Source organism: Nelumbo nucifera, chromosome 5 (genome assembly GCF_055504915.1).
Source record: "Nelumbo nucifera cultivar China Antique chromosome 5, China Antique-T2T, whole genome shotgun sequence".
Taxonomy (NCBI): Eukaryota; Viridiplantae; Streptophyta; class Magnoliopsida; order Proteales; family Nelumbonaceae; genus Nelumbo; species Nelumbo nucifera.
In genome coordinates this window covers 35,177,907-35,192,778 of record NC_142653.1, presented here as the reverse complement: position 1 = coordinate 35,192,778, position 14,872 = coordinate 35,177,907, and the positions used below count along the sequence as shown (strand labels likewise).

The window sequence follows — 14,872 nt, the reverse complement described above, 5'->3', positions numbered from 1 at the left end:
CCCCTCCCCCCACCCCCCCCCCCCCCCCCCCCCCCCCCCCCCCCCCCCCCCCCCCCCCCCCCCCCCCCCCCCCCCCCCCCCCCCCCCCCCCCCCCCCCCCCCCCCCCCCCCCCCCTCCCCCCCCCCCCCCCCCCCCCCCCCACCCCCCCCCCCCCCACCCCCCCCCCCCCCCCCCCCCCCCCCCCCCCCCCCCCCCCCCCCCCCCCCCCCCCCCCCCCCCCCCCCCCACCCCCCCACCCCCCCCCCCCCCCCCCCCCCCCCCCCCCCCCACCCCCCCCCCCCCCCCCCCCCCCCCCCCCCCCCCCCCCCCCCCCCCCCCCCCCCCCCCCCCCCCCCCCCCCCACCCCCCCCCCCCCCCCCCCCCCCCCCCCCCCCCCCCCCCCCCCCCCCCCCCCCACCCCCCCCCCCCCCCCCCCCCCCCCCCCCCCCCCCCCCCCCCCCCCCCCCCCCCCCCCCCCCCCCCCCCCCCCCCCCCCCCCCCCCCCCCCCCCCCCCCCCCCCCCCCCCCCCCCCCCCCCCCCCCCCCCCCCCCCCCCCCCCCCCCCCCCCCCCCCCCCCCCCCCCCCCCCCCCCCCCCCCCCCCCCCCCCCCCCCCCCCCCCCCCCCACCCCCCCCCCCCCCCCCCCCCCCCCCCCCCCCCCCCCCCCCCCCCCCCCCCCCCCCCCCCCCACCCCCCCCCCCCCCCCACCCCCCCCCCCCCCCCCCCCCCCCCCCCCCCCCCCCCCCCCCCCCCCCCCCCCCCCCCCCCCCCCCACCCCCCCCCCCCCCCCCCCCCCCCCCCCCCCCCCAGGACCAGATGGTTTCCCCAATCTCTTTTTTCAATTCTTTTGGGAGATAGTAAAGGAAGATGTAGTAAGGGATGTGAAATATTTCTTTAACTCGGGAGAGATGAACAACAGTCTCAATTCAACCTTCATAGCCCTAATCCCAAAAATAAAAAAAATCCAGAAAATGCATCCCAATTTAGGCCAATCAGTCTTTGTAATTCTGTGTACAAGATAATTGCAAAAATTTTAGTAAACAGAATGAAACCAATTTTAAATGATATCATTTCAGAAAACCAAAGTGCCTTTATCCCGGGGAGAGCCATTTCTGACATCTTAATTGCTTATAAAGTAATGCACTATATGATTCATACAAAAGAAAAAAAGGCTTCATGGCAATTAAGTTGGACATGAACAAAGCCTATGATAGAGTTGAATGGGATTTCCTGAAGTTAACTATGCAGAAAATGGGCTTTGGTAACAAATTTGGGACTGCAATTCCCAAATCCAAAAATTGATAACAAGCAGGGAAGGAAGTCCTCCTGAAGTCAGTCCTGACTGCAATTCCAACCTACTGTATGCCTTGTTTCCTACTCCCAAAGAGCATTTGTAATTCTCTGACAAAAATCAAAAAATCTTTCTAGTGGGGAGATCAAGAGGGAAAGAGAAAAATAAGATGGGTAAATTGGAAATAGATCTGCAAAAACAAAACAAATGGGGGGCTAGGTTTCAGAGATATCAGAGCTTTTAATCTTGCTTTGCTTTCCAAATTAGCATGGAGGCTTGTTTTTTATACTACAAGTTTATTGGCAAGAATTTTGAAAGCAAAATATTAACTGGACCATCCCTTCATTCATGCAAAGCTAAGAAGCCAGCCCTCATGGGGGTGGAGAAGTGTCCTAGAAGGAAGAAAAATTATAGGAAAAGGAATCTGTTGGAGAGTGGATAGTGGAATTAGTATCAAAGTCTGGGAGGATCCCTGAATACCAGACATAAGTGGGTTCAAACTAATAGGACCAAGGCAACAAAATAGTGAAAACCGCTGGGTGTCTGATCTAATAAACCAAGACAGTAGAAGATGGAATGTTGAATTGATAAATTCCATTATGCCTTCTACCTTTGCCCAAAAAACCTTACGACATTGAGATTCCATCAAACCCCTTAGATGACAAATTAATTTGGATAGATAGTAAAAATGGAAAATTCTCAGTCCGATCAGCTTACTATCTAGCAAATCAAATGCAAGAAGAAAATTCAGAGATTTCTATACAGTCCATGCAAAATAAAAAATTCTGAAATCTTATGTGGAGACTCCCAATAGAACCAAGAATCAAACAATTCTCATGGAGATGTTGCTTAAATGCTCTAGCAGTTAAAGAAAATCTTGTTAAAAGAGGTTTAGGAGATTCCAATATTTGTGAAAGATGTGGAAAAGAACCTGAATCCATTCTTCATGCTTTGCTCATGTGGGATAAATCCAGATGCATCTAGATGGGTTCAGGGGTTGGTATCAACCCAAGCTATGGTCAAGCCTTCCCAAATTTCAAAGATCGGCTAATGCATATCTTCCTTCAGTTAGGAAAACACCAATTAGAAAAACTAGCAGATATTGCTCTAACTTTATGGAACATATGGAAATACAAAAATTTGTTTTATTTTGAAAATGAAAATTCAAATCTCTTTGTAGTTATCTCTCACAGATGTAGGTCAATAGTGGAGAGATATCATTTCTGTCGGCAGAGAACAGGAGGCTCTTCCAAGACTAGTCAAGGAAAAAAGAATTATTTTTTGATTCCACCAGATCAGGGGTTTATGAAAATTAATGTTGATGGTGGTTTTTTGGAGTCATCTAGACAGGCTTCTTTTGGTTTCATCCTAAGGGATCATTTGGGTTGCTGTTGGGGGTCGGCTTATGGGCCATCTAAAGCTTCATCACCTCTAACTACAGAAGCTAAAACTCTCTTAGAAGTAGTTATTTTTGCAGATAAGCTAAACAAATCTGATCTTTGTATTGAATCAGACTGTGGATATTTAGTAAATTTTCTAAATGATCCCAAAGATTGTGAGGACCTGGATATCCCCTTCTGTTGCAAGGACATTAAAGAAATTATAACAAGAAGAAATTTCAAAGTTCAATTCTGCCCGAGGGAAGCAAACCAAGCAGCTCATTTTGCAGCCAAGTGTGGTTTCTCTAGATGTTTTGTTTCTAGTTGTGCAAGTCATTTTTGTCTTTCAAATGTTGTTAATTTGGATTTAAGTTTTTGTGGTCGTCTGAAGTAGTTGTGTTCCTTAGTTTGGTTGTTTTTCTTTTCTGTTTGTTTAGATTTCTTTGCCTGTCATAGATGTATCTCTCTTTCAGGCTCATAAATGTTACTATCTTCAAAGTACAAGGTACCTATTTGTAATTTATCCTATTATTATTTCAGATTTTTTACTCATTCTTTCAATATTTAAGTTTTAATTTAAATTGTTTTAAAAAAAGTTTTAGTTTAAGCATTAATATTTTAATAATTGGATTTTACGGATTGGATAAGGGTGGATTCATATTCGAATCACCCTTAAATGGGATTGATCTGATACTGATGTAGCGCGATCCGGTCACTCCTAGCTGGCACTCACGTGACACCTGGATGGTACCTGAGATGAAGAAGAAGAAGAATCCCCAGGGAGTTTACCTGATGGGGATACTCCGATGCTTAAGTTAGTACTCTGTAGGAGAAGCAAAAAGGAGATGAAGGCTAAGAGTGCAGATAGTGTGTTCTCACTATACTCGAGAGATTAGAGGTCTCAAGAAGAAGTTTCTCTTCTGCCCTGAGGGCTTTTATAGGGGCACTCATGTCAGGTCGGGCATAACTGCCACTGGGCTCCTGCCACAGCCGTTACCTGCCAGGGCTGCGCAGGTGGCCATTGTGGCGTACATCTCGCCCGGGTGAGTGACACATCTCCAAAGTGGCAGGCATGCCTTTGCCTACTGAGAGACGTGGACGCAGAGTGCCGAAAGGACTAGGACTGCACCGTCAGTGAGGGATATGGCGCAGTCTGACCGGTACGGCCTGTCAGTCAGAAGCTTCCTGAGGAGCGCTCATGCGGCTCATTCGCGAGCTATTTTGTAGCGAGCTCGGAACACTCCGGGATTATCCTTAGTAGAATTGGTCCTTGGGATGACTTGTCTGCTTGGGAGCTCGGACGAGCTAATAACTTTAGCTCGCGTGCTAAAGTCGCCTCTGAGTATCTCTTCAAAGATAGCTCGGGGAACCCGGAGCTCGCGTTGTGGCAAGCTTCTCCTTTCGTGAGCTACAACGTAGCGAGCTACTTTATGGGCCTGTCACTTGGTTGCACCAAGCTACAACGCTGAGCTGTCGCTCGTGCTGAGTCAGTGTCCATGTGCCACCATTTCATAGGTTGGGTCAAATCGTCCTCCATCAATTTCCCTCCACTCCTCGGGCTGAGAGCACTGTCTTAGCGCGGGGAGTTTATGAAGCGCGATGGACTGATTTGGCCGAAATTCAAACTTGATTGACTACTCACATTAAATGCATTCGCGGGAATCAAGTGATTTTCTAACTTTCCTGAATTTTCGGATTCTTAAAATGTGCTGAAGTGGCTCTTAATTCTGAACATCGTGTGGTCGCGATTACCTTAATCATGGAAGACGTGCCGCCAATCACCTTCAGTTTTCATAAGCCGTGCGGTCAGTGCGCCCGCGGGCCGTTGGATCTGCTTTGATCTGGGCCGTCAATTTGGAAGAGTGGAGACTATAAATAGGGGGCCTTCTGGGCCTCATTTTCTCCCACACCGTCTTGTTGTCTTCGAATTCTGAGGTCGCGCACTTCATCTAGTCTACCCGAATTCCTCAGTTTGCTTCGTTCCGTCTCTTCTGGTGAGTCCCAATCGCTGTCAACCATGTCTGGGTACCCATACCACACCTACCACCAGGGCGATAACTAGGACGACGATGCTCCCTCGAGCTCGGGGGGAGCCTGGGAGCAGAACCCGGAGGCTCGGGAGGCCTCTGGTGATGTAGCATCTACTTCTAGGGGGACGGAGCCTGACACTTTTGGCCTTTCCTCCATGACAGCGGAGAGACTCAGGTCTCTAATCTGCTACTTTCGCCTCCCTAGGGACCTGGTCTACAGCCTCCCTACTGTTAACTTCCCTTGGGAGCATGGTCCCAATGACATAGTAATCTTCCAGGAACAGCTCGAGTCTGCCTTGCGTCTCCCCCTACACCCCTTGATAGTGGAGGTGCTAAATCATTTTAACGTCACCATTGATCAGCTTCATCCCAATGCCATTTGAAACATGGTTGGGACTATATCTTTGTTTTACGAGTATTGTCTTCCCTTGAACCTTGATATTTTTCCCTCTATCCTTTGTATAAAAAATGATGCTCCTGGGGTCCCTCCGGAGAGGTGCTTTTACTACCTCTCCCCCCGCCGCGGCTATAAGCTCTTGTACGAGTTGCCGAATAAGATTCCCGCCTGGAAGCAGGATTATTTTGTGGTCCGCAACCCCGAGGGGTGGCCCTTCCCAACTTCTTGAAGGGGCGCCATCCAAGACCCCGGGGCCGAGCTGGACCCCGAAACTCGGAAAACGATGTTGTCCTGGGCATCGGTAAGCTTCCTCTATTCGGACTACTTGGCTGAGGAGAAGCTCGTGCAGGCCGGCCAAAGCCCGGGTAGGTTATCTTTTTAGGTCGTGTGGTTTCTGTAAAGACATCGTGCTCACATTCGCATGCATATATTTCATTCTTACTAAACTAACACTGATGTCTTCTTGGCAGCCATCATGTCTAGTATTGATTCGCGCCGCCTTCTCTCGAGCAACCAGAGGCGCCAAGTGAAGAGGATGCTCCCCGACCGGACTCCCCCCTCAGGAGGTTCTAAGTTCAGGTATGCCGAGCCGGTTTTATCCTCCCCTCCGCCTGAGATTCCGACACCCCCACCCGAGGGAACTAGTGGGGTTGGTTTCGGAGGGGACGAGCTCCCTCAGCAGGGGGCGGCTCCCTATAACCCCCTCCAGCCACGTCCTTACCCCTCGTTCCCAGTGGGGAACTGGGAAGGGGTGAACGACTACCTTGTGGCTCGCCGGAGGAGCCGGAAGGCGATTAGTAACGACAAGGTCGCTCATTGGGGGAATATGGAGCCCGGGGACCTCGCCGCGTTCGCCTCCAACCCACTGCATGGTGGTAAGTGAGTCCGTTCCTTTTTCTTCTCTCACTTTGCTCCCTTTCGCTGTCCTCTGATCTTCTCTTCTATTGGCAGGTGAATTCCGCCATCCACACCATGGCTCTCCAGACGCGCGTCCACCGCGGCGACACCCTCAACCAGCGGGCCACTAATAAGAAGCTCCAGGGCGAGCTCGACAGGATCCGAGGTGAGCTCCATCACACTCGCAAGGGGAGAGAGTCTCAAGAGTTGCTCGTCCACGACCAGGAGGCTCAAATTGCTCGGCTTTCTGAAGAGAGCGCACGTTATAGGAGGAGTCATCGAGGGTGGCGGCGGAGAGGGAGCTCCTCAGGCAGCACGTGCGGGACTTGGAGTCCACTCTTCTAGGTCGGACTCGAAACTTTGATCAGATGGTGGAGGCTGAACGAGAGAAAGCGGTCTGGGATTTTAGAGACTCCTAGGAATACCACGACCTCCAGGTGGAATATGGTTCAAGTTCGTACCGCTCTGGGTTTAAGCTCTGCCGGTGGCTGGTTCGAAAAAAGTTCTCCGGGCTCAACCTCGACGGCCTCACTATGAAGGGTCTGTCTCCTGAGACGGCGGACCAAGCGGAGGAAGAGGAGCCCGACTCCCTAGAGGATGAGGATGAGGAGGCCAATCCCTGAGGCGGTGTTTCTCTGGACATCTGGTGGCTTCCGGGTGCCATAAACCCAGTCTTTCAAAGGTCTTTTGGTTGGGCGGTTGTGCCCTGTTACTATCAGCTTTCCCGAGTTGCTTAGCTCGGTTATCGCATTGTCTTTTCTTCCTCTTTCTGTTGTTTTTTTTTTTTTTTTGAAATGGTGATGAAAGTTTTCCTTTTTTCCTCCAAGTATGATATGTTCTCTCTATCTTTGCTAAGGCAATCTCAGCACCTAAGCTATTAGAGCTACATACCCGAAGTGGGACTCCTCGATAATCGTTATTTCGAACTATTCCTTGAATCGCTTGAGGCATCTCTATAGTGTACGGAAAAGTGATTACCATGCGTATCCAAACTATATGCTCACCGGTCATTCTCTAGTTAGATCATCGTACTAGAACGAGCTATGCTTGGTGGGGTTTAAGCTCGAGCTGCTTACACTCTTCACTTGAAGTTCGCCCATGTCATGGAGACGACTGGGTCTGATTGCGCCGAGATTGTGTTAGCTCGGCATTTTGGCCCTTAGGCTCTGGGAGTGACTTATAGTCCACTTTTGAAGTTCGCCCGTGCCTCAAAGGCGACCGGGTCTTATTGCGCCGAGATCGTGTTAGCTCGGCATTTTGGCCCTTAGGCTTTGGGAGTGGCTCGTGGCCTACTCAGTTGTTACAGATAGTATTGTCTTAAGTTGACAATATTCCATGCCCGAGGTACTTGTTTCCCTTCGAGGGTCTCGAGCTCGTATATTCCTTCCCCGAGTACTCGTTTCACTCGGTAAGGTCCTTCTCAGTTAGACCCAAGCTTGCCAGCGCCGGGCTCAGGTACCATAACCTTACGAAGAACCAGGTCGCCAATGCGGAGGTTCCGCTTCTTGACCCTGGCGTTATAGTACCGAGCTACTCTCTACTGGTAGGCTGCAGTCCTGATATACGCGAGGTCCCTTACTTCGTCGAGTAGATCGAGGTTGGTACGAAGCTCATCTTCATTCGTCTGATCACTGTATGCTTCTAGTCACAGCGTAGGGACTTCGATCTCTACGGGGATAACTGCTTCGGTACCATAGGTGAGGTTGAAGGGTGTTTCTCCCGTGGCGGTCTTCTCCATGGTCCGGTAGGCCCATAGGACGCTAGGTAACTCATCTGCCCACAACCCTTTAGCCCGGTCCAGTCGTGCCTTCAGTCCGCGGAGGATGGCTCTGTTCGTGACTTCTGCCTGAACGTTTGCTTGGGGGTGTGCGACTGAAGTAAAATTTTGTCGGATTCCCATGTCTTGGCACCAGTCTTGAAATTTGATGTCCTCGAACTGCTTGCCGTTGTCAGAAATCAATACCCGAGGTAACCCGAATCGGCACACGATGTTCTTCCAAAAGAAGTTTTGGACGTTCTGGGCTGTGATCGTTACAAGGAGTTCAGCTTCTACCCACTTGGTGAAGTAGCCCACTGCTACTACTAAGAACTTCCTCCCACCCGTTGCTGGTGGGAATGACCCGAGTAGATCGATGCCCCATTGTGCGAAGGGCCACGGGCTGGTGAGATACTTGAGATCGGCGGCAGGTTGGTGGTGAATATTGGCGTGCTTCTGGCATTTGTCACATTTTTTAACGAGTTCAATGGCATCTGCCTTCATTGTTGGCCAATAATACCCCTATCGAAGTGCCTTCTGGGCAAGGGCCCTGCCCCCCAAGTGTCTGCCGCACAATCCCTCATGAGTGTCGTGGAGTACGAGCTCGGCTTCGGTGGGTCGCAAGTAACGCAGGTAGGGGAGCGTGTAAGATCTCCGGTATAGCCGTTTGTCTATCATGACATATTTGGCTGCCTGGCGCTGCACCCTTCTAGCTGCATTGCAGCCAAGTGTGGTTTCTCTAGATGTTTTGTTTCTAGTTGTGCAAGTCCTTTTTGTCTTTCAAATGTTGTTAATTTGGATTTATGTTTTTGTGGTCGTCTGAAGTAGCTGTGTTCCTAAGTAGTTTGGTTGTTTTTCTTTTCTGTTTGTTTAGATTTCTTTGCCTGTCATAGATATATCTCTCTTTCAGACTCATAAATGTTACTATCTTCAAAGTACAAGGTACCTATTTGTAATTTATCCTATTATTATTTCAGATTTTTTACTCATTCTTTCAATATTTAAGTTTTAATTTAAATTGTTTTAAAAAAAGTTTTAGTTTAAGCATTAATATTTTAATAATTGGATTTTATGGATTGGATAAGGGTGGATTCATATTCGAATCACCCTTAAATGGGATTGATCTAATACTGATGTAGCGTGATCCGGTCACTCCTAGCTGGCACTTACGTGACTCCTGGAAGGTACCTGAGATGAAGAAGAAGAAGAATCCCCGGGGAGTTTATCCGATGGGGATACTCCGATGCTTAAGTTAGTACTCTGTAGGAGAAGAAAAAAGGAGACGAAGGCTAAGAGTGCAGATAGTGTGTTCTCACTATACTCAAGAGATTAGAGGTCTCAAGAAGAAGTTTCTCTAAAAGCCCTCACGTCAGGTCGGGCATAACCGCCACTGGGCTCCTGCCACAGCCGTTACCTGCCAGGGCTGCGCAGGTGGCCGTTGTGGCGTACGTCTCGCCCGGGAGAGTGACACGTCTCCAAAGTGGCAGGCACGCCTTTGCCTATTGAGAGACATGGACGCAGACTACCGAAAGGACTGGGACTGTGCCGTCAGTGAGGGATATGGCGCAGTCTGACCGATATGGCTTGTCAGTCAGAAGCTTCCTGAGGAGCGCTCATGCGGCTCATTCGCGAGCTATTTTGTAGCGAGCTTGGAAGACTCCAGGATTATCCTTAGTAGAATTGGTCATTGGTATGACTTGTTTGCTTGGGAGCTCAGACGAGCTAATAACCTTAGCTCGCGAGCTAAAGTCTTCTCTGAGTATCTCTTCAAAGGTAGCTCGGGGAACCCGGAGCTCGCGTTGTGGCGAGCTTCTCCTTTTGTGAGCTACAACATAGCGAGCTGTTTTATGGGCCCGTCACTTGGTCGCACCAGGCTACAATGCTGAGCTATCGCTCGTGCTGAGTCAGTGTCCATGTGTCACCATTTCATTGGTTGGGTCAAATCGTCCTCCATCAGATACTGTTTGCCTCCCTAAACTATTGGAGTGTGTCCACTCAACCGTTTTGATTACTTGGTAATGTAGCTAACACAAGGACCCAAGATTAGAGTGGTTGTGGGGCATATACACTTGATGGTTGATGTGGGGCATTACTATTTATTGATTTAGCAGACCAAAACTTCTCCCTATAACTAACAATACACAAGTACGGAAGATGTTCTCGATGTATAGCTGAAATGTGTTGTGAGAAGCGCTCTATGTGGTTCAGATCCAAACTTGTAAATCAGGATCCCTTTTTAAGTTGCCACGTTTAAAAGAAATAACATAAAAGTGCATTGGCCTAGGGGTGCAAATGGATCATATTTTGATCCAATCAAATCCTATTTTGTCGGATTTGGATCTCCCTTGTTTGAATCTTCTAATTGGATTGGATCAAAAAATAGGATCCAATGAGAAATCCGATCCCATTCAGATCACCCCTTATCCAATCCGATATATATTATTTATTTATATAAATATATATAACACATATATATATTATTTATTTATTTATAATATGTTATTTATATTGAATTTTTATAAATTCGTTATATTAATTAATTTTTTTATAAAAATCATCTATATATATATACACGATGGAAATAGTTGAAAAGATACTTGTATATTTTGTTTATTATTATTATATTTTATTTTTCTTTTAATAATTTATTATTTTTTAAGAAATTTAAATCAGGTCATATTAGATCTGAAAATCTTACTTCTTCCTTAGATTCAAATTCAAATCCATACTTATAAGATTCAATCAGATTGCTTCAGATTCGGATATACCTTAAACCGAATCGGATCGGATCCATTTGCATCCCTACATTGGCCAAATGATCAGTTTCGCGTAAACATCATAATTTTACTCATAAATTGTGGGTTCCTTTCTGCAAATTAGCCTCGTGTCTTAATTCTTTCCTAACCGGGGACACCCAAACCGGCCAAACAATGAGTTGGAATCCTCTCCAGCTGTCCCGTCCTAATGGAGACCAACTGTAACTACAGTCTGAAATAAGGAGAGCGACAGATGACACGTGCAAATTTCAGGGCAAAAATACTAGGGTTGGAAGCTGGAACTTGGGTTGGGCCGACCTGAAACCAACCCAAAGATGGGGCGATATGGTGGGCCGTATTGGCCTATAGGGTTAGGCTATTAATTGTGCATGTCTTCTCCAATTCGGTTGCTAAACTCTCCGCCCAGGTCGGGTCATGAACACCAAGTTGAGTTGGAATTACTGACGATAGTTTGCCAAACCGGGTTTGTATGGGTTAAAATTAACCCATTCCAACCCGAGCTAACCCCACAATACCTGCAGCTGCAAGTCTGCAAAATATCTCATTGGATGGTCCCATATGCATCATACAGAAATTGAACAGTAAAAGAGTGCCTAAACTGTAAACTGTTGGAGGAAAGTAGGAAACATCAAAATGATTCTCGCAACGGATGAAACAAACACAAACCAAGTACGCATTTGGTTCCGCGGACATTTATTGATGAATGTTTTTCAGATTAAATATTTATTTTAAAAGCATTATTTTTAACATTTATTATTTTTGTTATTTCGTTGGGCATTTTATGGAGAATTGGAATCAATTCCTCACAAGGAACTCACAGTCCCATGATCCCATCCCACCATGTATTGCAAACATCTTCCATTGAATAACAACACAAAAGATGGGAATGGGATTGTGAGGTACATTACACATCCATGATGGAATGGGATTGTGAGGTACATATGTAATGTGCTCTTTTAGAGGTGTTTGAAGCAATACTCCATAAAATTACTTTTCACCTCAGTTTAGAATGTGCGTTTTAATAAATGCTCAGTTGTTGGGAGCATAGTTTTAAAAAATGATCCAGAAATGGAATCATTTTAGCCACTAGTTTTTGGGTTGACAATCTGATCGTCAGGTTCAAATGGATGATTTGTTTAAAAAAAAAATTTAAAATAAAAAATGGCAAAAAATCGTTAAATAAATTAACGATTCAATCACCTGAATCAATGAATTATTGACTTTTTCAACAATTTTTGGCCAAAGACAAAGTTAGAGATAAACGAAACCGATTGTTTAGACGATTTTCGAACCAAATGGTCTGACCATCCAGGTCAACAACAGTTCGAAAACCATGATTTAAAGAAATAAAAACTTGAAGTTTCTCCCAATACCCCATGTATATGTATATGGATTAAAATGTTTCTGTTTTTTAATATTTATTTATTTGATAAACGCCAATAACTATGTGATGCTAATATAGTGAACTTTTTGCAATAAACACCCACAGAACCAAATATAATCCAACAAAAACATTTTATTGATTTAACGGCTTAATCCAACGGTATTTCAAACTCCATAAGAAAACTATGTAGCGCTGAACTGGCACCGATTTTCTGATAAAGGGCAATAAAATCAAACACCATCCAAACTTAAAAACAATTATAGGATGATTCCAACCGTCAGATCAATCCCATCGCATGAAAATTCCAAATCCAATCAATCAAATGACGAAGTACAGTCAAACCAGAGTGGCATCACATTAATTGGACGGTCCCAAATAAGAACAAACTATCGACTTCTCGTAAAACGGCTAATTCCTGTTTTTACTTATCGGATCAAAGTACCCTCGAATACCAACCTCCTTGTCTTTGAACTAACCTAAACTATATGGGCATTAGAGTGATTTAGGAGTTCCACATCAACGTGCGTCACACATTGCGTGTCCAAGACGTGCTAATGCCGCAAACACCATGTGATCCATTGATATCATTTGGATGGGAGCCATTGTAGTCCGTCCAAATTAAAAATCTGATTGATATGGACCGATCCCGATACCAAATGCATTTAATTTCCAAAACGGTTTCCATGAGGGGATGGGTTTCCAGTACGATAGTACTTATCATGGGGTGCAGCGCCACACGCATCTATTACAACGGCCCCACATGCGATGGGTTGATGGGGACGCTGCACAGTTGGATGGCGACGGAACGGTGTCGGTTAGTTTTTTTTCACACTCACACCAACACGAGCTCTCCCGCGTTTTTCATCAACCGCGCCATTCGGGCCTTGGTCCTACCTGTCTCTCTCACTGTTGCTAGAAAGAGCCCACCGGCCCACGGGCCACGGACCATGAGCTGTTGCGGAGCTTGCGCTTGGGCGTGGCTTACGCAGCAGCCGTTGCGTTTGACGGTTTGGATCTTGGATGTGTAGTTTGCGACAAATTTACGATTTTTGCCACTAGCTTCTGCATTTCCCTGCAACAGCAAATAAGGCGGAAGCCTAAACTTCATGAAAGTACAATTGAACCGAGGACTTCCAATGAATGCGGTTTTCTTGTAACTTTTTTTATAAATATGTGTATTTTTAAGTACATTGCAGAGCTTTTCCACCTTGAAAATGTAATAGAAAAGTTTCAACATTTACAGACAGTACTGTAAGAGGTAACAAGAGGAAAGGAGAAGAAACAAGAGGAAAGGAGGAAAGAAGGAACAGAGAGAGAATCCAGAGAAGAATGGAAAAAAAAAGAAAAATAGGGTTCTGTAGATTACGTATCAAGGCCTTGAGAAAGATTCATAATTCAGTGTATCGAATGAGCTCCAATTGTCGTTTGGTGAATGGGGATAAAACATCGTTATATGATCGTTGAACGGGATGGTTTCCAAACTCTGGAACTCCTCCGGTTGCCATGCCAAATTTGGCACAGCTGGGGCTTCCCACCAGAATGCATCTTGAGCGGTTCCATCACTGACTAAAGGTTGAAACCCAGAATTACTGTTTGATTTCTGAACTGCGAACTGTGAAATTCTTTCCTGTTGCTGCTTGCAGTCAAACTCAAGTTGACCTGGAAACAGCTGCGGAGGTTCTTTAATCAAGTGGGCATCGATGGCCAGATCGGTCTGGCTCTGCCAGTCCACAACGTTTGAATCTTCTGCTAATTCATTCGAGTTGGAAGAAGTGGAAATGTTGAGAGACGCATTGACCTCTTTTTCGCTTGAAAATTCAGGTGTAATAAGTCCAGAACCCAAACTTGAATTCTGATTCAAGAACTTGGCTAAAACAACGGCAAGATCGATGTTTGAAGCGTCCGTGACTGCTGTTGTCGGCACCACAGTTGGATTCGCAACCGATGACGGGCCATCTCCAGAAAAACCGAGGGAGATGGAGACGGCTTTGGTCGGTGGAAGCTTTGAAGATTTCACTCGACGGGTTTTCCGGCAACCGCCACCAACAGGTACATTTCGTAGAGATCCACCTTTGGTCCAGTACCTTCGACAACCCTTACAGAAGTATCGAGGCTGTGATAGGCTGTAATTGTTATAGTAACAGAATTTTGTGTTTACAGAGGCGCATCGAGGGCAATTGGGAGCTACTTCGACGGTGGGCTTCCATCTGTGATCCATCGCCGAGGATCTGGATGAGTATGGGAACATTTTATCACCTGATGTGAAAAAGCACAACTGAAGAGGAGGGAATATAAAAGGATATATATATGGACTTGAGAACTACGGCTAGGGGAGCGCCGGAGGAGAGCGGGATTATTGATAGATGAGCCGTGGTCGGTTCGCAACCGTTAAGGCCAAGGAAGTAGGAATGGAAAATGCATCAGTCGCTACATCTGTATTATAGCCCAATTAGTCGTGCTTATTATTAGACACGTGGCTAAATTGAATAAAGCTTGAGTTGGATGCGCCCCATGGCATGCATTGGGAACATCTCCCGACTAGAGATCTGCTACCAACAGGACTCTCTTAAGACTGTCCCAACATGCCATCGCAGCCGCACATCGGGGACATATTACTTGTCACTCATGGGGAGATATTCCCAATGTGCGATTGTAATGGCTTGTTTGGTCCGTGGTTCGATTTGGTGCGGTTTGGAAAAAAAATTTTAGACCAAACCAATAAATTAGGCTTTGGGAAATTTTCAGATCAAATCAAATCATTTTGGTATAAAAATCAAACCAAACCAAACTATTTTATTACGATTTGATGCGATTTCTAATATGATTTGGGATTTTATATCATTCTATGCTTTGCTTGGATTACAAAAACTAGTATAGAAAAAAAAATAATTAATAAAACAAGAATTACATGGATGTCAATATCAATAGGAGAATAACTGAATAACACCAATTTAGAATTTTGTTCTGGTATTTCTAGAGTT

The 14,872-nt window shown here is 46.6% G+C and overlaps 1 protein-coding gene across 1 annotated transcript; it reads right to left on the bottom strand.

Moving 5' to 3' along the window:
* Positions 1-13,022: 13,022 nt before the first annotated feature.
* Positions 13,023-14,511, bottom strand: LOC104590629 (uncharacterized). The gene has a single exon (XM_010249348.3). It carries the CDS (start codon positions 14,137-14,139, stop codon positions 13,261-13,263), a length of 879 nt encoding a protein of 292 aa, XP_010247650.1. The 5' UTR covers positions 14,140-14,511; the 3' UTR covers positions 13,023-13,260.
* Between the last annotated feature and the right edge of the window lie 361 nt (positions 14,512-14,872).

Coding starts and splice junctions, on each gene's coding strand:
- LOC104590629 (XM_010249348.3), bottom strand. CDS start 14,139: ATGTTCCCATACTCATCCAGATCCTCGGCGATGGATCACAGATGGAAG.